We start from the raw sequence: 19,483 nt of genomic DNA, 5'->3' as shown, positions 1-19,483 counted from the left end.
GAGGAGCTTGCTTGTTGGAAACGTTGAAGTGGCTGGAATGTCATATGGCCACGACCCAATCAAATCGCTCCGTACGACTTGGCAAAACGGTTCGTCCGCCAATCAGACTGCGATTTCGACAAGGTCACCTTCATGCACATCCGTTTGGGAAGTGCGCAGCGACATCCACGTCCTAACTTCACGCAAGACCACTAACAACACCATGGACAGTGTCGGTGCCACCGCTCGCACTCCCAGTCACATAAGCAACCGACTTATGTACTTAATACGATGAAGAGACTCTTCCCATCCTCACGCTCCACCAGCGGCAGTCGCGGCAGCAGACTCCGCCACTCGAAAATACACCAAGATTGCCGTCTACGGTGTTGCAAATGCATTTATTCTCGTACCTACCGCTTATGATCAGGTACGAATGTAATGCAGTGATCCCAACGATGTATCTTCGACTAACGGTAACTCAAGTCTAACGACGCCTATAGCTTTGCGCAAATCATATTTCGAGACCCAGTGTTCCAACCCTACTTGTCCGAACTCGTCAAGCTAACCATGATGTCGACTAAAATGTGAATCTATTGTTATGTGCCTCTATCACTTCCGTCTCGTTATCATGTCCTCAAACGCACTCAACGTTGAAGGCGCCGTGCATGAACTTTGCTTGTGTCCAGCGCACTGCAATTTGCCGCCGGTCAAGACCAAGGCGCTGACTTGCTCTTCGTATCGGCGATGGCCAGCTCCGTCATACATTCGTTGCACGCGGCGGGTGGCACGTCGCCCCCTTCTGACGCCCACTAAAACATCTTGGTCACTCTTCACCTTTTGTGGCCCCACTGCACTTCTGGACGTGGCGCTGGTCGCTACTGGCAGGGAGCCATCTTTGTGCAGTACACCTGCCCATGTCAGTGGTCGGCGGGTACCTGTCGCTCATTCGGTTCTACTGCTTCGAAGCGGAAGTGTTGATGATGTCGGGCCAACAAATCAACTCCGTCCTGAACTGGGGTCCTCCTATAAACCCACGCTATTTTGTTTACCTTAGACCTAAGGGCGTGTTCCTCTTCGTCACTACCCAACGCGTTAAGCCCTATTCGACGTTGCCAGCGACCATGACCTTTCTCGATATCTACAAACACTTTCAACCGTCGCGTTTCCACGGTGAGTTTGTGCTGGATCAGCTGCCGTCCTGGATCGCCATGTACAGTACTTTGTCGTGGCATTCTCGTCTTCGCTGGACGTAGCGGCGATTGAGATGGCTCTGCATAAACCCCTGGACCACAACGCCGAGCTGCAAACCGTCGGGTGGTCCAACGTGGTCTCAGGACTCACGGGGGGTTCACTGGGTCGTACATTTTTTCGTCCACTATCTTCTCCATGAAGTCTGGCGTCGACAGTCGGCTCACGGGGGTGCTGGTGTTTGCGCTCGAGCTCGTCTTGGTCGTGAGTCCGTTTTCAATGATCTCGTACGTGCCCAAGCTGATTACTTTGCGTCGCTCCAGACGTTCATTGCGATCGACTTGACCATGGAATGGATGGTCCACTACGCCAACTTGTGGTTCACGTTTGTGATCATGGACGTGTTGAACTTGGAGGCGGGCATCGTGCTGGGTACGATCGATGCCCGCCTAGCGTCCGCGTCGTGTCGCGGCAACGCGATTTTCACCTTCGAACTCTTGTCATGCAACATCGAGACCGGATTGTCGTACTCGATTTCATCTTCTTTAGCAGTTGTTCCATGCACATTCGAATCCAAGTGCAGACGCATACTATCGTGCTGCCCCACTCGTCGTCTACTGTGGGATAGCACATCACTACCTGTAACTTTGAAACGCCTGGGAGCAACAACAACAATGCACACAACTTGGCGAGTCTGTCCTCGTGCTCGACTTTGAGCGCGTGTGGGGTATCGACGTGACAAACCAACCTCCACAGCTGTTTCACCGCCACCAAGCCATATCACACCATCACCCTCGTGCGTCGACATGGTGCTCAACCGCCGCCACCGCAGACCAAGATGCAGTCGCTCGTTTAATATTTGGACCAAATAGTTCTGAGGCGCTGCACCTGGCGGCACCACTGGCGGCGCGCTTGAGCAAGACCATCCTCCTGCAGTCTATGGTCCTAGAGTACCATGTAGCCATTCGCGTGAGGCCACATTGATACACAGGACGGAGACAGCCAACGTATCATTGCTGTCAGACGTAGCTTGAGTAAGACTCCATCGTCACATATTGTGGCCATAGTCACGACAAAATTCACGACTTCCGCCTCGGGCATCGTCACTCCGCCACGGTGACCTGACGACGCCACCACCCATCATCTCAGACTTCATGACCGTAGCCGCGGTCATGAAGTCTGAGATGATGGGTGGTGGCTTTGGTGGAGGTTAAGGTGGTCAAGGACATGGTGACCGATGCGGTGGTGGCCTCGTTTTGGGGTTTCGAGAGTTCACCAAATTACAGTTAACGTGGGGCACCAGTCATCAGCATCGCTCCATGCTTACTTTGTTCGTCGATTTCTCGTTGACTACAACACATATTGAGGTGATACAAATATCAAAATAACCGCAAGATTCAGCTCATGAATTGAGGTTCAAAGGATATCAATTTCAATAGTAAACACAAAAAACGCTACTTTTGAAGATATCAATTTCAATAGTAAACACACGTGCAGTAAGGATTTTCAAAAGTAGCGTTTTTTGTAGGGCACCAGTCATCGGCACACGTTTTAGACTTGTGTAATGTATTGAATCCTCCACGCTCTAGTTCGCGGGATGCTGTCATCATATTAGCTATCAAAGGAATATGGGTTTAGAATGGGTATTAACTGCTACAGTAACGATTTCTGTATGATCAACACAAAATTGACTGGTCCAACCTCTAATTTATAAGGGGTACTAATTCTTGAAGAACTACATTTTGACCAATAAGAGGTATTCGGGTATTTCTATTGGCTTAGAACAGTGCCGATGACTGATGTCTTTGCCGATGACTGGTGCCCTACGTTAACACTATATAGCGTCAGGGGTGGGGATGTTCTAATATTATTAATCTATGATCGTACATTGTACTAACACTATATAGAAATTTTGAAATAGTGTGCATGTATCTAAAGACGTACACTAAATACAGTTGCCATTATTGCTGTTGGTGCCCATGACGTCCACGCGCAAGTTCCGTTGCGACGACTTGTTCCGATTCAACAATGTCAACTTGGATGTCCTGACTGAGACCGTACGTCAAAGAGGACATTCCCATCGCTCTTCCTCATCTACGTCTTCCTTGAATGCGCGATATGACCGAAGGAATCTGTGTATAGTACAACATGCCGTTCTACTTGCAATACTTGACCAAGTGGCCCGACTACTTCCTCCTGCAAGAAGACCCGAACGGCACCATGATGGGATACGGTATGTCTCCATGTACCTTCCTGGGACCAAACAACTGCATCATTTGTAGTCATGGGAAAGGCCGAAGGCAAGGGTGAGAACTGGCACGGTCATGTGACAGCGGTGACGGTTGCCCCCGAATTCCGCCGCCTCGGTCTGGCCAAGAACCTCATGGACTACCTGGAGAACGTTTCCGTCGAGCTGTACGTGTACCTTCGTGTCTCCATATTCGTAGTCGTCATGGGGGTTCATGCTTAGGTACGACGGGTACTTTGTCGACTTGTTTGTGCGCGTGTCCAATACGCCGGCCATTGGCATGTATGAAAAAATTGGGTATTCTGTCTACCGTCGGGTCATTGGTTACTATTCTGGCGACGACGACGGCGAAGATGCCTTCGGTAACGTGTTCCGATACTGTGTGGGTGCTCCATGAACATACCATCCCTAGATATGCGCAAGGCATTGCCGAGGGACAAGGACAAAAAGTCCATCATCCCCCTGCCGTACCCGGTAATGCCTGATTCGTTGATGGACTAAGCGCGCATGACGTCGAAATACACAACTATTCATCATGCCCACATATCGGTAGACGAGTGTTTGGACCGGGTTTTCTGCAGGATGTGCACTTGCCGCGGCAGTTCTCATGGGGCTTTTCATGCAAACTCCACCGGACAACACAACGATGATGCTGAGTGTCGTCGTGTCTGTCGTGGTCGCGCTGCTTGTGCTACGCGTCCTCTACATGTGCCTTCAGAGGATTCTACCGAAAGCGATGATAGCGGACTTGACATATGTCGACTAAGGAGACCTCATGCTTGCTCTACATGTTCCCCTTCATGCACATGCTGGCAAGTCCACATGCATCACTGTCGGCACATATGAGTTGCGTCTTCGAAATGGAGTGAAACGGGAGAAACTCTGTGCCCCGGGGTACGGTCACAGTGTGATAATGATCAGATTACTACGTCATTATCTTGATATTTGTATGCTGTGTCATAGTCGAATTAAATAAATATTCCGCGTATATAAATGTCGAAACATCGCAGATCCTATACGGTACTGGTACTCGACAAGAGAGGGACAACACATCATGGCTGGCACCAAGAAGCGCAACGAGTACGAACCGATCCGAGACAGGACCGGACCGTCTGCATCGCGGTACTCGTCGCAGCAACAGGCACGACCGACGCCGGATAGTGCGATCCCGATCCAGATTCCCCCGTATGACATCGAAGCGGGAAAGTTTGCCATCCTCGAGAGGCAGAAACATGTGTGGGCGACGTTGGACTCCCGCGCGCGGAAAATCCAGCTTTTGGCGATCTTGCAAGCCTTCATTGGCATCCTCGTGTCCATGGACAGCGCGTGGTATACACACATCTTCGGCATCGCAATCGGTTTCGTCGGCCTCGTGGCCGTTCGTGGCGACAAGCCCGACGTGCTCATGGTGTACTTGTTCCTATGCGTCATCGAATTCGTCAAGAACATGGGGTACATTCAGGACGTGTGGTCTCATTGGGGCGACGCCCCACCTGCCACAGCGATACGGACCGCGTCCAACGGCACCGACGGCAGCAACATTCAACAGTACGATCCCACAGGGTACGCGAAGAGTGTGAACCGGTGGGTTGCTGTCGGTCTCGAGAACAAGTACTTGATCTTTCAGCTGGTCATGGTCGCGATCGAAGAGGTCCTGCTCATCGTACGTCGTTCTCATTCTCTTCTCCACTGGAACTCACTCGTCCATGTTAGCCATGTGTCTTTGTGCTCGGGTATGCTTCTGTCCACGCCGCGCTGCAGCACTTTTAATTTTAGGGCCCCTTTTCAGATGAAACCGTTTATATTATTTTTCCACGTTTTCTTGCTAGTGACGTTCTCTCTTATTAATAGTTCGAAGTTTCGGTTGATAGTTATTTCCATACAATAATACTGTATAGCTATCATCATAGATAAGTTGATATTGATAGTATGATATTCTATTTCTTGGGATCACTGCTTACAACAACTTGACCTTGCCCTCTTCCACGAGCGAACTCACGACTCGATACCGAAGCACATGCCGGTCATCCTTGCGCGCATTCACGTGCTCGGACCCTCTACAAATCAAGGGAACATGCAGTTCCATAAGAAAGACGCAAGGAAGTATAGCTAAGTCCCACCTGTCGTCGATTTGAACGTTGCCAATGTCTTGATTGGATTGGCAAAACACAAACGTGTCCAAGTCGGGATGGTCAACTAATCGATATATCGACCAATCAACACCCAGAACACGAATCAAGTAGCCAATCAAATCATCGACTCACATTCGACCAAGGCAACATCGAATTAGTGTGTGACTGAAATTAGTGTGATACTGGACGATCTTTACATATAAAAGTCAGTAGAACCAATCGATCGATAGATTTGGCGAATCAGCACAAAGGTCCAAATTTGGGGTAAAAAATGACAATATCACGTCTTGGTTCGATGGAAAATGTTACTCATGTGGGGTTCGTCGAGCTGTTGATGGTCGGGCGGGAGCTTGGACAAGAGCAAGTCGCGGCAGTGGCTTTCGTACAAGTCCTTGTACCTACATACAAGGAGCGGCATGAGAAGACGTTGGACGGTTCATTCCAAGGCTCATTACGAGTGGGCGTAGTCGACTTCGCCCGGAGACAATTTGTCCATCGACGCGTGCAAGACATGCCTCGTGTGCCGCTCGATCTTCATCAGTCGAAGGCGCAAATACGACGCCAGCATGTACTTGATGCGATCGATTTCCATCTGCATCGTGATCAGCACCACCAGCAGGGGGTGGTACTGTAGTACAGAATGTAGACGTACCTGGTATAATTTGTTGGTGAACGATCGCTCTTCCGTCAGCGTTGCAACGTCGGCCGACATTTCGTCCACGTAACTTTGCTACGTACATCGTGAATATGGGGTATCCTTACAGATAGGACAATCACGGCCTGTGTACATATGTGCTCACGGCTCTACTGTACCTGGTTTTGAACTTGCTCCACCATATCCGAGATCAAATCGGTCTGAAACGTCAGCAGTTCCGGCGCGTTCTAGGACAAACCAATGTCGTCCTCAGTCCATCAATCATACACTGGCAGTTAAACGACTCTATATACCAGTTCATTCGCCCAGGCATCCCGCAAGAGGGCTACGTCTTCGTTCAGGTTCTCTTCGGGGAAGTCGTCGGCCATGGCGTCTCGTACTACTTGATGCGCAAATAAGCGTATCCGGACTATCGATCATCCGGATGTTGACTAAATCAGTCATTTTATCCAATCAAAGGTTGAAGTGGCAACGACAGGTTGCAATTGGGGGTGATGTTTAAAACACTAAAATACACCCAACTGACATTTGTTTCAAACAGTTGTCCAAAGTATAGTTAAATCAAGTGTTGGAGTCCTTCAAGGCCCTTGTTTAAAACAGTGGCCCACACCACTCAAAGCGAGAAGACTCTGGAAGTAGTTGAAAACTTTGTGGGACGATCATGGAGCAAGGGAAGCAAGCCGCCGAGAAGTTGGCGAAGAACATCCCCAAGAGTGGGTCGCCGCTGGCGGCATTGGTGCAGGGGTTAGTTGTGACCGGCGCGTTGGGATACGGCCTGTACTCGTCGTTGTACGACGTCAAGCCCGGTGAGCGCGCCGTGATCTACAACCGGTTGTCCGGGGTCAAGGATCAGGCGATTGGGGAAGGCATGCACGTGATGTTGCCTTGGTTCGAACGACCCGTGATCTTCGATGTGCGCACTAAGGCCCATCAAGTGAGCTCACTCACGGGGTCGCGCGATCTTCAAATGGTGAACGTGAACCTTCGCGTGTTGACTCGCCCCATCAAGGAAGAACTGGCGTGGATCTACCGCCGCCTCGGGGCCAACTACTCGGAAACCGTGCTTCCTTCCATCGTCAACGAAACGGCGAAGCAAGTCATGGCTCAATTCAATGCGAGTCAATTGATCACACAGCGTGAACACGTGTCGCGCCTGATTGCGCGCAACTTGAAAGAGCGTGCGTTGGAGTTCAAGATCGACGTCGAGGATGTGTCCGTGACCCACTTGAGCTTTGGCCGCGAATATACCGCCGCCGTGGAAGCGAAGCAAGTGGCGCAACAAGACGCCGAGCGTGCGCGCTTCATAGTGGACAAGGCGATCCAGGAGAAGAAGTCGACCATCATCCGCGCCCAGGGGCAAGCCAAGGCCGCCGAGTTGGTCGGTGAAGCCATTAAGAAGAACCGCGCTTTCACACAGCTGCGTCGATTGGATGCCGCCAAGGAAATCGCGCAAGTGATGAGCCGATCGCAGAACCGCGTGTACCTCAACTCGGAGTCGCTCCTGTTGAACTTGTTGCAGGATTCCACCACGGGACAGTTCAAGTAATGTGACATGGAGTAGGATTGAGATGATAGAGGACTCCCGAGATGTATCGCTAGTATACGTATAACAAAAGTATGGGCACGGTTCCGTGGCACTTTTTGGGACCCTTCGATGGTGGGGTTCCTTTATTCCAAATTGCTACTACCTCTGGACCAATTTACTCGGGACATTTCTCTTCTCAGTGAGCCGACATAATCAATTTTTACCCAATTTTGACGAGCTGTATACCTTATTTGAAAGAATTTGAAAAATTTGATGTAGTATTCTGGAAAAAGTACATGTTCGAACTGTCCCAAGTATATTGGAGCAGAGGAAGTATTATTGTGCTTTGCACTTGTTTTGGCGTCGGTTTTACGTGGCTAAAAGAGTGGTAAATCTTCTGTAACGATGTTACAAAGTTGAATAAATATTAATACCTGGTGTTTTAGCTAATTCACTGGGGTTTTATATATACTGGTACCTAATAACTCTGAGCAATAATAATCACATGTGATGCTGAAGTGACCAAAACACCTTGGCTGTTATTCCATCGCGTAGTACGCGCTACCTGCTGTTTGGGCGAGTGGAATGCAAATAAATTTTCCACTGGTCCGATTTTAACGTAGTTTTTTTTTATCTCTTCGTCTTCGATAATATATTTTGCTTGCAGAAGCTTGAAGGCCCAACTACAAAACTGTGCTCTGCGTTTGCAAGCAACGATTCCAGCGATGAAATGTAGTATTTTAATGAAGTAGACTATTTAAATAGTTATATTTGCTCATATACTTTTAATAATTTGTACCTCTGATATAGTAATACTATATATTATTTAACTCTTATTTTATTTTAAGACTCAAGTATAGTATACTTCGATGTAACTGTTTTAAAAATGCGTTTGCATTAAGTACGATTAGGTGCTGAAACTTCATTTCAAACCTGGTGGAGTATCGACACTAGTTTTTTTCCATGGAGCGTTCATAAATTCCGACGTCAACCAATAGTATTTTTTTCATATTTTATATTTTAACCAATAGTATGCTCATAGTGTAAATTGTATGATTGATTGGATATAATAAAATTAATCAGATTGATCTGATTGCAAAATTATAATTCGTACTCGGAATCACAACTTGCGCATTCACATACAATTTCCCATATATTTCAAAATACCGCTGTGCGCGAGTTCCTACTGGGTTCTCTGTACTATGCGATGGAGCAAGAAGATGGTGTGGTTTTCTACGATGTGGCACCATACGTACATCGCTGTACGGTAGAACACAGGCGCATGTCCTCGCTGTGTGTCATTTGTATTATCAAAAGTTGTTCATGATGACCAGTGAATTGTGCAATTTGGTCCCGAGAATAGCAGATATAACTTCGATTTGCACTTTTCAAATGTGCAAAAGCGAGGGAGTTGCATAAATGACCTCCCTATAATTACATTCTGTAACGAAAAGTGATCCTAATTCACTGTACGGATTATCTAAAACACTGGGGTCGGTGTAACAAACACCCAGGTTTATGGTGTGAATAGCCAAAACGAGTGAAAAGCACAATATGATAGTGTTTCTTAAAGAGGATTCCTAGGACTTAAATAATCATGCTGAAATTGGTATTGGTGTTGATGAAAAATGAACTAAAAGAGTGAAAATATCCATACTATTAATAATAGCATAATCACTCTATTTGAGTGATTTGGCTATATATAATTCTTTGCAAATTTGTTCGAGAAAAATCACTATCACAAAACCTCACAGAGAACTGAAATTTCATAGTGACATTCATTTTATGACATGACAATTATTCTTGGAGTATGGACAACAACGTGTGTCGTAGAGGACAAATAGTCCGAGTCCGTGCTGAAGACAGCATTCCGCTTTAAGGGGTGCACCGACGAGGAGCTTCTTAAGGAAATCATTCATGTTAGGCCGTTCAATGCGCCCCATGGTGAGGTCAAGAACCGCTGGACAGAGGTCATAGAGCATCTCCAACGCAGCTATGGCCAAGCCATAACGGTAACCGTGCCCATCATCCGGTTGATAACCGAATGACTAGTCGACACCTCTTCAGTCCAAGGTGTCCTTTCGCTTACCAACATGTCCTCTTGCGCAACCAAGGTGTTGTCCCGAGGATACATCAATGCTTGGTTGCGCGTAGCTTAGTGATAGCGTAGTAGTCTTAACGCTATCAATCATTCTAGATTCTACCACCTCCTGCGCCTACCTATACCATGCTCACACTTGGTAATACTCCACGTTCGTGCAGTCGACCAATACTATGTCCTTCACCAACACCGCCGCGCACCAGGCGGTCTTCGCTCTTTTGCGTCGCGGTTTTGGCGACAACGATACCGCTCAACTTCTTGGCTGGATGACTCCCAAGAACCAAGCACGCCTTGTGGAAGGCATCGTTAGCACGATCGAACTTTCGGCCGCCGAAGCAAAGGCGGCCCAGAAGACATTGGAAGAACAAGTGACTCTAATGTCTTCGCACGGGCGCAACCTTGAAGACCCCCTCTATGTCGCTCGCGAGAAAATCGCGACCTTGGAAGAGTAAGTTTCCACCATGACGACACATGGGCACACCCTCCAAGATTCTCTTCGCATTTCTCAAGATGAGGTTGCACGTCTCACGCGCGCTTTAGCGTCGGATACCCCATCCACTTCTCGTCTGAAGTCAATCAAGCTGGATGTTGCCAAATTCGGCGAAGCGGGGTACGACAAACTCCTCCGCTGGCTTTTACAAGATAGCACTGTTGCTGACGCCCAGCATATCCCCAACGACGCCACCCGCGCGGCTTTCGCGATGTCACATTTGTAGGGTCGCGCGGAAGATTGGGCGTTCTTCAAATGCTTGACGGACCGTCATTGCTTCCTGTCCTTCACGGACTTTGAGACCGAACTAAAGGAAATGTTCCTGCCGCCCAACAGCGGCTTTCGTTATCGCTCGCAGTATCTGGCATGCAAGCAAGGGAAACGTTCCCTTCAAGAGTTCATCCATGACCTTCGCTTCTTGGCAGCGAATATTAACGATGATGAATCCCCTCGGAGTCCCTACGTGTGACCGTATTCATGGACGGTCTCAACCAAGGTCCGGCGCACAGCCAGCGCGCGCCTACCCGGATACCTTCGAAGAACCCGTCCGAAGCGCGCTTTCGGAATCATTTTCCTCCTCCTTCGCGCACGCAAGCGCGGCCTCCTCGGACATGGATGTCTCCATGCTCACCCAAGCATCGGACGACCGCACGTGTTTCAATTGCGGTCGCCCTGGACACTTTTCCCGCGCATGCCCTACCTCGCCGTGTGGCGTCAGCTGCGCCTACATCGCACGGTTCCCCGTGCCGCGCCACATATCCACTCGCATCGTTCTCCGAGCGGTCCATGTAACCGCTTCAATCGCGAACGTCATGACGCCTCACGTCCGCCTTTCCGTCCCGCCCCAGGCTCGAGTGCGGCGGGAAACGGTCGCTCCCAGTAGGCGTGAGGCGATCTACTAGGGACACCCTAGTTAGGTGTGTGGCGCGCTGACACACTCTAAGGACCTAGCCTCGGACACATACCTTCTTCTGTGTGGTGTTGGGCTCCAACCCAACGAAACGATTCATTTGGAACTTGTCGTGCCTGGCTTTCTGGCCAGGCTCTCTGCTTTAATCGATTGTGTGGCGTCGAACAACTACGCCAGCCGCTCCAATCTCACTCGCCTCAACCGCTTACCCTCTTCAGATCCCTCCGATAGGGTTCGCGTCAAGATGGCCGACGGCCACACTGCATCACAACCACGCATCATCGTCGACGTTCCCATCAACTTCTACGGTTTCGACTCGGTCGAACCGTTCTATATTATCGACCTCGATGAGAGGTGGGACCTCATCATCGGGATGTTCTGGCTGGAATCCCATCAGCCATGGATTGATTGGAAGGCAAAATCCATGCATAAGGTTACCTTGCTCAACGCGAGCCAACCCTGGATTGATCGGCGGGGTGCCGATCGCCTTCCCCCGTCCACCACCAACCCGCTTGGTCCTCCGTTAGTGGCGATGACTAATGATCTCGCCCCTCCTAGCCCCGCAGCGCGCTCACTGGCCCCAGCACACACGGCCCAAACGGACCCAGCCACGGTGCTGCACAACCCCCCTTTCGTTCCCCCAACAGAGTCGCCCTATGTTGTCATCGGTGAAGCTCAGGACAATATAGTATCATTTCTTGTAAAAGATCTTGATTTATGTACTGTATTGTGGGTTCTACTCGAAATTTCCATGCGTGATTCGCTCACAGTCAATCAATTGATGAGTCCTTCAATCTACCGAAACCTCTATAATGACATCATTTATAGATACAGAGAGGTTACATACGAACGCAATCCGAGCGAAGCAACCGTGGACTTAACCACAACCGATGCGTTCAAGGACATCACACTCCCGTAGAGAGCAATCGCATGCGCGCCTCCCCATTACCCCAAGCACAAACATGAAGCAGTTGTGCTACCTCGTGTCTCATCTCTGTTCATAGACGTCATCGCCCCCGATTGCTGCCTCGACCTTGGCGACCACGTTTATCGAAGAAACGTGTAACTTGAACGAACTCCCTCGGACGTCATCCGAGATCCTGGCCGCCAAAGATGAGCTTCCACTCGCTTGTGGAATCTCTCCATGATATCGCCGCGTTAGCGAAGATCACTGTCGAAGAAGAGATGGATCTCTTTTCGATCTCGAGAGCGGATGAATCGGACCTCGCCGCTCCTTTGAAGTCCCAGACGTGGGACTCCCTGCGGTCCAACCATATTACGACCTCCTCAAAGAGTTTGAGGACGTCCTTCCCGACGAGGTGCCCTGCCGACTCCCCGTCGACAACGGCATTCAACACGAGATTAATCTCGTGCCTGGCGCTAAGTATTGCGTCACGCGGCAATGACCACTACCTCATTCTTCGCGGCCCGCAAGGCGGCGGGTCACGTCCGCGAGAGCATTTCCCCTCCCAGCAGCCCGACCTTCTGTGTGAAGAAGCCCGGTGGGAAATGGCATATTGTACACGCCTTTAACAAATTGAACGCGGCCAAGATTCCGGCACAGATGCCGATTCCTCGCAAAGACGATATTATCGACGGCATGGGTCGATCTACCATTTTCTCCACCATCGACCTCCTCGATGGCTTTTACCAAATCCTGATGCGTCTGTGTGACGTCCCTAAAACGGCAGTTTCTACGCCGAGTGGCATGTTATGGGAGTTGTTAGTCATGCCACGAGGTCTCTCCAACTCCCCGGCGACGTTCAACCGCATGGTCACCGCGAAGTTCCGCGCGTTTCGCGTCTTCGCCCCGTCGTACTTTGACAACATTTACGCCCACAGCTGCGCTTCACCCGCGCTGTCCTATCTTGACGTTCACCGCGGCCACCTCGGACAGGTGTTTGAGGTCCTCCGTGCCAACGGACTCTACGTCAACCTCACCAAATGCATGTTTGGCGTCGACGAAATCCCAGTCTTGGGAGATTTGATGGGAGTGCACGGCTGTCAGGCTGACCCCGACAAGATCAAGGCCATTTTGGAGTGGCCTATTCCCTCCTCCGTCAAGGATCTTCGTCGCTGGCTGGGCCTTTCGACGTATAGTACCTCCACAAATACTCGCACAACTTTGCGGACATCGCCCAGCCGTTGTTTCAGCTTCTCCTCAAGGATACCCCTTGGGTTTGGGATACCGCTTGTCAGTCAGCCTTCGAAGGCCTCAAAACCAACCTTCAACGCGCCCCGATCTTGGCGCTCCCAGACTTCGACAAACCTTTTTCCGTCGTCTGCGACGCTTCGCAGTTTGCCATTGGCTGCTGCCTGATGCAGCTAGACGCCTCCGGCCGCCCTCGCCCGGTCTCCACCAAGTACCCAGTTCACGATTTGGAACTTCTCTCCACGAAGTGCGCCCTCACCAAGTTCTGCATCTACCTCTTCGCGGTAAACCCTTCGTTGTTTACACCGATCATGCGTTCTTACACACGACGACCAACACTCCGCACATTTCGCAGCGCATGGCGCGCTAGATGCCGTTCTTCTCCGAATTAACATTTTCGGTTCAGTACAAGCCCGGGAAGAACAACATCCTGGCCGACGCCCTGTCTCGGCGTCCTGATCTCGAACTGATCACGATCGGTCTGTTGTCGTCCGGTTTTCACGATCGGATTCGCGCGGCGTACCCCTTTGACGCTGACTGCTCATTAGGCATGTCGGCGCTCACCGCCCCCGTTTCCCCCAAACCACGCTGCGCTTCGACGGCCTTACATCACTTCGCCCTAGCCGATGGGCTTTTGATGTTCCAACCCACCACGGACTCACCCCCGCGCATTGCCGTGCCCGGTGACGCGCAGCTGCGCCTCACTCTCCTCCGGGCGTACGACGACTCCCCAGTGGCGGCCATTTTGGCCGTGACAAAATGCACGCGGTCTTGGCGCGTTCGTACTGGTGGCCCCGCATGTACAAATCCGTCGTGCGCTACGTCGCTCACTGCGACGCTTGCCAGCGCAATAAGGTCACCATCTCCTCTCGGGCACCGCTCCAACCCTTGCCTCTTCCCATTGAACTTTGGTCGTCCGTCAGCATGGATTTCATGTTAGGCCTACAACACCGGCATTATGGTTTGTGTCGACCGCGCGTCGAAATAGGTTATTGAGGTCCCCGTCTGGGACATGCTGAGCGGCGCGGACGCCGCTCGTTTTCTGTCGCTTCGGCCTGCCTCGCTCCATCGTTTCGGGCCGCGACCCGCGGTTCACGGCGAAGTTTTGGTCCACCCTTTTCCCTCTGTGCGACACCTCGCTCGAGATGTCGACTTCGGACCACCTCGAGTCCGACGGCCAAACGGAACGCGCCAACCGCGTCCTCGAAGATATTATTCGGAGTTACTCCGTCTCTACCGGTTCCTCGTGGGCTATCACGTTACAGCATGCGGTTTTCGTTTACAACGCCTCAGTTCAGGTGTCCACTGGCTTTTCGCCCTATTATGCAGTCCATCTCCAATACCCCCGCCTCCCTCCAATGCTAGACGGTTCGGTCTCAAGTGGGGGTGGAATCACTGCGCGGCTCTCTTCTGAAGGCGTACTCCCCAACGCCCGCAGCCGCACTCTCCAAACCATCCAGAGCTTCCTCACCCGCCGAGTCTCTGTCATGCAACAGATCCATGACAGCATCACTGCCGCTCAGCAGCGCCAATCAACTCAAGCCAACAAACATGGCCGCTCCAATCATGCGTCTTTCGCCGCTGGCGACCAAGTTCTCCTCCACAAGTCGGCGGTACCCGCCCATGCATTCCGCACCCGCGCGGTTGGAATGTCCTCCAACGTCAAGCTTCGCAGTGCTTGGCATAACCCCTTTACCGTCCTCCGCGTGGTCAGTCCAACCAACTACAAGCTCGCTCTGCCCAACTCATGGCAGATCCATCCAACATTTTATGTGGGTAAACTCAAACGGTATTTAGCCCCATTATCTACTTCTACGCCCGATGAAGCGACGGCAAAAGATCCTCTTGTTCCCTCGGCGACTCTTCTTCCTCTTCCGCCACCGTCGACTTCTCCTCCTCCTCCCCCGCCGTCCCAGGAGTCGCCGCCCACGACATCGGCCCCACCACGTGCTGTGGCGCCGCAATCGGCCGCGCCCCCGCCTGGTAATTCGCGACTGCTTGCCTCTCCGCCGCTATCAATTGACCATCCCGTTGAGGCCCCGACGGCGGATTGTACCTCGCAAACGGATTCACCGGCCGTGCCGTAGACAATCGCGCTTCCACCTGTGTCTCTTGGCGCGCCCATGTCGAGCAACTCGCAAACGCTACAAGATACTCAAGAAAATGCCACATCATTGCAAAGCTCGATCTGCCCCACGTCCACAGTCCAGCGCTCCAGGTGCTCCCGTTCATGCAACTCGCGCATGGCACCCTTGAACTCATCGAACCGGTGGAAACTCACCCTCGCAAGCTGCATGCATTCCAAGGCCAGAGGCATCCACAACACCTGCAACTCAAACGATTGGGCGCTTGTCAACAAGCGCAGGACACCGTTCCACGCCAGCAGCATTGGCCGTCTGGTACCCCCAGTCATCACGAGTTTCGTCGAACTCGCCCACCACTGTCAAACGGCGCGTAATATCGCGCACGTACCCCAAGTCCACGTGACCCTACCCGGCAGGCGTGAAGATTTGCGAGCGAACTCAGTAGAACCCCAACTCTCCCTCGAACACTTCGTCTTGGGCGAAGCCGGTCCGTCTGGTCCATCAAATTCTCCTTTCACTTTGGCCTCCGACTTTACGTGGGCTCCCTTGACGTTCGACTTTCCTTGCATTCCCCGAACGCCTGCAGCATTGGGATGTTCCCCATCACCCGATGTTGTATCAGTCACACCTCCGATGGCCGCCTTACTCGCTGATTCTGCAGCCTCCTTGGCTGCTTCGTCAGCCGCTTTCGCTGCGACCGCTGCGATCGCTTTGGCCTCTTCGGCGCGCTTTTCCTTCGCCTTCGCATCTTCGGCCGCTCTCGCCTTCTTGACGGCCTCCTCCCGTACCAAGTTCTTCTCCTGCAGCTTCTGCACACGTCTGCATGGCGCTTTTCACCAAGTCCGCAGCTGCTTGCTGCTCCAGCTGCCCAAGCCGTTCGGGCTTCACGGCCGCCTTGGCATCCCTGTCGGCCTTGCTCTGCGGCCGCATCCTCGGTCAGCGCCGCTACGTCGTCGTCGTCCGAATCGGCTGCGAGGTCCACTACCTCCACTGGTTGAGCCGACGCTTCGGCCTTCCACACTGTTGTCGGCATACTCGGCGATTTCGCTCGCCTTGCGCTTCTTGGCTTCGTATTCCATCCCCAATCTCAACTGTCACGTCACCGTTCCCTCTCATTTCTGACAACGTGATGATGGCACATCATCCGGTTGAGAACCGGATGACAAGTCGACACCTCTTCAGTCCAAGGTGTCCTTTCGCTTACCAACATGTCCTCTTGCGCAACCAAAGTGTTCTCCCGAGGATACATCAATGATTGTTGCGCGTAGATTCTACCATCTCCTGCGCCTTCCTCTGCGCATGCTCACAAAAACGCTATGAAGACATATAATATGCGTATTTTCGACCCCTGAATACCAAGTACTCGGCTAATTACAGTGTATATCGGGCACACGACCAAATACACGTATATATTGGGCACACGGCCAAATATATCTATCGGGTATTCGTCCAACTTCACTGCAAAAAGGTGTAGTAACCAACGTTCTACATTGATGCTCCAGGGATCGTGATCCAATCCCAACGAAACACACAGATCTCTTCGAATAAACGATATATTCATGCATACTACTATGCCTCAAAGCTGCCCTACGCTTGGCGTTGACGGCCTTCATGATCCACCAATGCATTCATGCTGTGCGTGCGTGGCTCCAAGCTGTCCTACGCGTTGGCCTTGACGGGCGTGATGTTCCAGTGTTGGTTGGTGTCTTTGTGGCTGTTGTCGTTGTTACACCAAAACAAGTGTAAGTATCCATTGCTGAATTTGGGGCCGTCCAAGCACCCATGTGCGTCGCATGATGGATGTGGCTCGTGATGTCGTTCACGACCCACTTCTGCAACTCGATCAGCACGTCGCCGTCCAACCTGATGCCAATCTCGAGGGGCTCGTCGGCCGCTCGACGATCAAGCTCGCCTGGGTCGGTTGCTCGTTACACGGCGACAAGTTGACCACGAGATTCCCGTTGGGGGTCGTTGGGCGGTTCACATTCACGTCCACTTGAATGCAAAACTTGGCGTCGTTCTGGCTCACAATGGTGCCGTTCACAATGCTCCACTTTTGATCGTTGGTCACGTTGGAGCAGGGGGACGTGCGCAGGTCTGCGTGTCGTTCTCGCTAGAAGATTCCAAGCACAGATTCGAGCTCTTGGAGTACAAGATGTTGGAATCTGGGTCCCGCAACCAGATCTCGTCGTCCCAGACGCCCGATCGACCGACGGACGGCTTCGCAGCATACACGCGCCGAAAGTTCTTGTTGACCGAGTCGTCGTCGGCGTTGCAGTAGCGGTGCGCCTTGATCACGTTGTCTCCGGCCCAGAGGCGGACCGCTTCGAGCGGCGCGCTGACGTGGACTTCCTCCACCCATCGCTTTAACGCGCGGTCAGCGTAGTGAATGCCAAAGTTGCGTTCAATGTCGGTCGGATTGAATGGCAAATCGAACGCGGCAAAGTAGAACGCATTGAGGTTCTGGCGCGCCACCAGGGTGAGAAAGTCCTGCGTGAACACGCCTTGGGCCCAGGGAGACGCCTCCTTGACGACGGGGTTCTCACCCGCTGTGCTCCAGCCGGCCTCGTGCAGCAGGATGAGCTTGCCGGCGCGCTTGGCGCGAGTCTCTTATTCCTGGAAGCGCATGAACGTAAAGTGCGCGCCTTCTTCCGCCGTCTTGTTCTCCCAGAACGAAAACTGGTTCACAGCGGCCACGTCAACCTCGTCGTACAACTCGGGGAACTTCGAGTACATGTCCATGATGTCGGAGATCACGACGGGGAACGTTAAGTTGTGGTCGCGGAGGTGGCTTCGCACTGTTTTGAGGTGGCCGAGGACGGTGTCGATGCCGTGGCGGTCGTTGCTGCCAGTCGTTTTGCCCGGCCCTAGCACGTAGTACCGGTACAAGGCTTCGCTCGACACTTGGATGCCGAGGATGTCGTCGTTATTGATCAATTTGGTACGATTCACGAGCTCCTTCAAGGCGTTATTTTGCGACGGGAATGAGTCGATCTTGGTGGTGGAGTTGACCTCGCTCCATAGGCCGAGCCAGACCTTGAGCCCGCTGTTGTGGGCGGCTTCGATCACGTTCTTGGCGCATTCAAAGTCCGTCCCGTAGATGCGGACGTTGTTGGTGACTTCCTTGAGGATATTGAAGTCCTCGGCGATCGTGTGGAAATCCTTGCACCCACCCCACTGCGAGGTACGGAAGTCGTAGTTGATGCCGTAGAACTTGGCGTCCAGCGCCGCCACGGACGAGGAGGCGAGTGCGGTAGCAATAGCAAGCGACGATGGTACTTTCATCGGAGAAAATTGGGGAATGCACGACTGGGGCTCGCCAACGCTTTCGACCAAGGGTGGAAGCCATGGGTCAGCATGGAAGCCATGGGATGTCCTCGCCAACTCTTTCGACCAAGGGTGGATGTGCGACGTAGAAGAAACCAGTAAATATCTGAAGACCCCAATAAATCGGCTCAAGGGGGTGATATGACAAACACCAAAAAACGTTCAATAAATCTGAATACCAGCCATATCTGAAAACCGTTCAAACCCACGGAATGCATGTCATTCTACTCAGTTTGTGCACAAATATATTACGCCGGAGTAAACGACAGCTGTGGCGAGAGTTGCCTTTGCAGCAAAACTTCAAGGTTGGCTCAGGTTTTTCACAGGCCGGGCAAGGTATCATCGGTGAAGTCGGACAAATAGTGGGATAATCACTGCTTGACAGAATTTTAATCGGACAAGCAGTGGGATAATTTGAAATAAGTGCAGGCAACAGTGGTCCGAACGAAAAAAGTAATACTACTGTATAGTCGTGCGACAACTTGTATGTCACGCATGATATGCGCAAGATGTTGAGATGTCACTGGACATGTGGTACTGGTGCTAATAGGCTGAAAACAGGAAAATATTGATTTTGGTTTAATTGTATTGGTTAAAATGGTGTTTTTCTACCAATCAGTATCGTGATGCTGAAGTGGTTGGCACTGATCTCACCCAATGGTACTCAATGTATCGAATCAATAACATTCAAT

The 19,483-nt window shown here is 51.6% G+C and overlaps 9 protein-coding genes across 13 annotated transcripts; 6 read left to right on the top strand and 3 right to left on the bottom strand.

Moving 5' to 3' along the window:
• Positions 1 to 607: 607 nt before the first annotated feature.
• On the top strand, positions 608 to 1,795 carry H257_07209 (hypothetical protein; the record flags this gene model as incomplete). Its single annotated transcript, XM_009832659.1, has 6 exons — positions 608 to 876; positions 1,034 to 1,194; positions 1,233 to 1,306; positions 1,372 to 1,435; positions 1,468 to 1,693; positions 1,720 to 1,795. The coding sequence occupies 6 exons, from the start codon at positions 608 to 610 to the stop codon at positions 1,793 to 1,795; spliced, it is 870 nt and encodes a 289-aa protein (XP_009830961.1).
• Positions 1,796 to 3,123: 1,328 nt separating this feature from the next.
• Positions 3,124 to 4,253, top strand: H257_07208. Of its 2 annotated transcripts, XM_009832657.1 has the most exons (6): positions 3,147 to 3,224; positions 3,310 to 3,400; positions 3,450 to 3,582; positions 3,638 to 3,777; positions 3,828 to 3,889; positions 3,969 to 4,253. In XM_009832657.1, exons 1-6 carry the CDS (start codon positions 3,147 to 3,149, stop codon positions 4,179 to 4,181), a joined length of 717 nt encoding a protein of 238 aa, XP_009830959.1. In that variant the 3' UTR covers positions 4,182 to 4,253. The 2 variants fall into 2 exon arrangements, with proteins under 2 accessions (XP_009830960.1, XP_009830959.1); XM_009832658.1 differs by lacking the exon at positions 3,969 to 4,253 and having other exon boundaries at positions 3,124 to 3,224; positions 3,828 to 3,959.
• Positions 4,254 to 4,352: 99 nt separating this feature from the next.
• On the top strand, positions 4,353 to 5,354 carry H257_07207. Of its 2 annotated transcripts, XM_009832656.1 has the most exons (2): positions 4,353 to 5,078; positions 5,129 to 5,354. In XM_009832656.1, the coding sequence occupies exons 1-2, from the start codon at positions 4,470 to 4,472 to the stop codon at positions 5,183 to 5,185; spliced, it is 666 nt and encodes a 221-aa protein (XP_009830958.1). In that variant the 5' UTR covers positions 4,353 to 4,469; the 3' UTR covers positions 5,186 to 5,354. The 2 variants fall into 2 exon arrangements, with proteins under 2 accessions (XP_009830958.1, XP_009830957.1); XM_009832655.1 differs by having other exon boundaries at positions 4,378 to 5,354.
• Positions 5,292 to 6,603, bottom strand: H257_07206 (hypothetical protein). 3 transcript variants are annotated; one of them, XM_009832653.1, is made up of 7 exons: positions 6,496 to 6,594; positions 6,361 to 6,429; positions 6,200 to 6,277; positions 6,003 to 6,139; positions 5,857 to 5,945; positions 5,536 to 5,611; positions 5,292 to 5,472 (listed from the first exon to the last, which is right to left on the bottom strand). In XM_009832653.1, the coding sequence occupies exons 1-7, from the start codon at positions 6,568 to 6,570 to the stop codon at positions 5,373 to 5,375; spliced, it is 624 nt and encodes a 207-aa protein (XP_009830955.1). In that variant the 5' UTR covers positions 6,571 to 6,594; the 3' UTR covers positions 5,292 to 5,372. The 3 variants fall into 3 exon arrangements, with proteins under 3 accessions (XP_009830955.1, XP_009830954.1, XP_009830956.1); XM_009832652.1 differs by having other exon boundaries at positions 6,003 to 6,277; XM_009832654.1 differs by lacking the exons at positions 5,292 to 5,472; positions 5,536 to 5,611 and having other exon boundaries at positions 5,734 to 5,945; positions 6,496 to 6,603.
• A 237-nt stretch (positions 6,604 to 6,840) lies between these two features.
• H257_07205 (hypothetical protein) lies at positions 6,841 to 7,962 on the top strand. The gene has a single exon (XM_009832651.1). The coding sequence runs from the start codon at positions 6,864 to 6,866 to the stop codon at positions 7,746 to 7,748; it is 885 nt and encodes a 294-aa protein (XP_009830953.1). The 5' UTR covers positions 6,841 to 6,863; the 3' UTR covers positions 7,749 to 7,962.
• A 2,039-nt stretch (positions 7,963 to 10,001) lies between these two features.
• Positions 10,002 to 11,220, top strand: H257_07204 (hypothetical protein; the record flags this gene model as incomplete). Its single annotated transcript, XM_009832650.1, has 4 exons — positions 10,002 to 10,276; positions 10,369 to 10,438; positions 10,545 to 10,783; positions 10,815 to 11,220. 4 exons carry the CDS (start codon positions 10,002 to 10,004, stop codon positions 11,218 to 11,220), a joined length of 990 nt encoding a protein of 329 aa, XP_009830952.1.
• A 252-nt stretch (positions 11,221 to 11,472) lies between these two features.
• H257_07203 (hypothetical protein) lies at positions 11,473 to 12,761 on the top strand (the record flags this gene model as incomplete). Its single annotated transcript, XM_009832649.1, has 2 exons — positions 11,473 to 11,896; positions 12,391 to 12,761. The coding sequence occupies 2 exons, from the start codon at positions 11,473 to 11,475 to the stop codon at positions 12,759 to 12,761; spliced, it is 795 nt and encodes a 264-aa protein (XP_009830951.1).
• A 2,774-nt stretch (positions 12,762 to 15,535) lies between these two features.
• On the bottom strand, positions 15,536 to 16,543 carry H257_07202 (hypothetical protein; the record flags this gene model as incomplete). The annotated part of the gene is made up of 5 exons (XM_009832648.1): positions 15,536 to 15,728; positions 15,784 to 15,869; positions 16,001 to 16,273; positions 16,302 to 16,382; positions 16,469 to 16,543. The coding sequence occupies 5 exons, from the start codon at positions 16,541 to 16,543 to the stop codon at positions 15,536 to 15,538; spliced, it is 708 nt and encodes a 235-aa protein (XP_009830950.1).
• A 988-nt stretch (positions 16,544 to 17,531) lies between these two features.
• H257_07201 (hypothetical protein) lies at positions 17,532 to 18,749 on the bottom strand (the record flags this gene model as incomplete). The annotated part of the gene is made up of 2 exons (XM_009832647.1): positions 17,532 to 18,018; positions 18,097 to 18,749. 2 exons carry the CDS (start codon positions 18,747 to 18,749, stop codon positions 17,532 to 17,534), a joined length of 1,140 nt encoding a protein of 379 aa, XP_009830949.1.
• Positions 18,750 to 19,483: the final 734 nt, after the last annotated feature.

The sequence above is a fragment of the Aphanomyces astaci genome, assembly GCF_000520075.1.
Source record: "Aphanomyces astaci strain APO3 unplaced genomic scaffold supercont1.14, whole genome shotgun sequence".
NCBI classification, from domain to species: Eukaryota; Oomycota; class Saprolegniomycetes; order Saprolegniales; family Verrucalvaceae; genus Aphanomyces; species Aphanomyces astaci.
The sequence above is the reverse complement of the archived record's forward strand: the minus strand, read 5'-3'. Positions and strand labels throughout refer to the sequence as shown.

What these genes read in the sequence shown, in the direction of transcription:
- H257_07208 (XM_009832657.1), top strand. Translation starts at nt 3,147, where the DNA reads ATGACGTCCACGCGCAAGTTCCGTTGCGACGACTTGTTCCGATTCAAC. An exon ending in CGACGGCGAAGATGCCTTCG is followed by an intron (nt 3,778 to 3,827) that starts GTAACGTGTTCC and finishes TACCATCCCTAG; the next exon opens with ATATGCGCAAGGCATTGCCG. An exon ending in TCATCCCCCTGCCGTACCCG is followed by an intron (nt 3,890 to 3,968) that starts GTAATGCCTGAT and finishes ACATATCGGTAG; the next exon opens with ACGAGTGTTTGGACCGGGTT.
- H257_07207 (XM_009832655.1), top strand. Translation starts at nt 4,470, where the DNA reads ATGGCTGGCACCAAGAAGCGCAACGAGTACGAACCGATCCGAGACAGG.
- H257_07206 (XM_009832652.1), bottom strand. Translation starts at nt 6,570, where the DNA reads ATGGCCGACGACTTCCCCGAAGAGAACCTGAACGAAGACGTAGCCCTC. An exon ending in GAAGTCGACTACGCCCACTC is followed by an intron (nt 5,946 to 6,002) that starts GTAATGAGCCTT and finishes CCTTGTATGTAG; the next exon opens with GTACAAGGACTTGTACGAAA. An exon ending in AACGTTCAAATCGACGACAG is followed by an intron (nt 5,473 to 5,535) that starts GTGGGACTTAGC and finishes CTTGATTTGTAG; the next exon opens with AGGGTCCGAGCACGTGAATG.
- H257_07205 (XM_009832651.1), top strand. Translation starts at nt 6,864, where the DNA reads ATGGAGCAAGGGAAGCAAGCCGCCGAGAAGTTGGCGAAGAACATCCCC.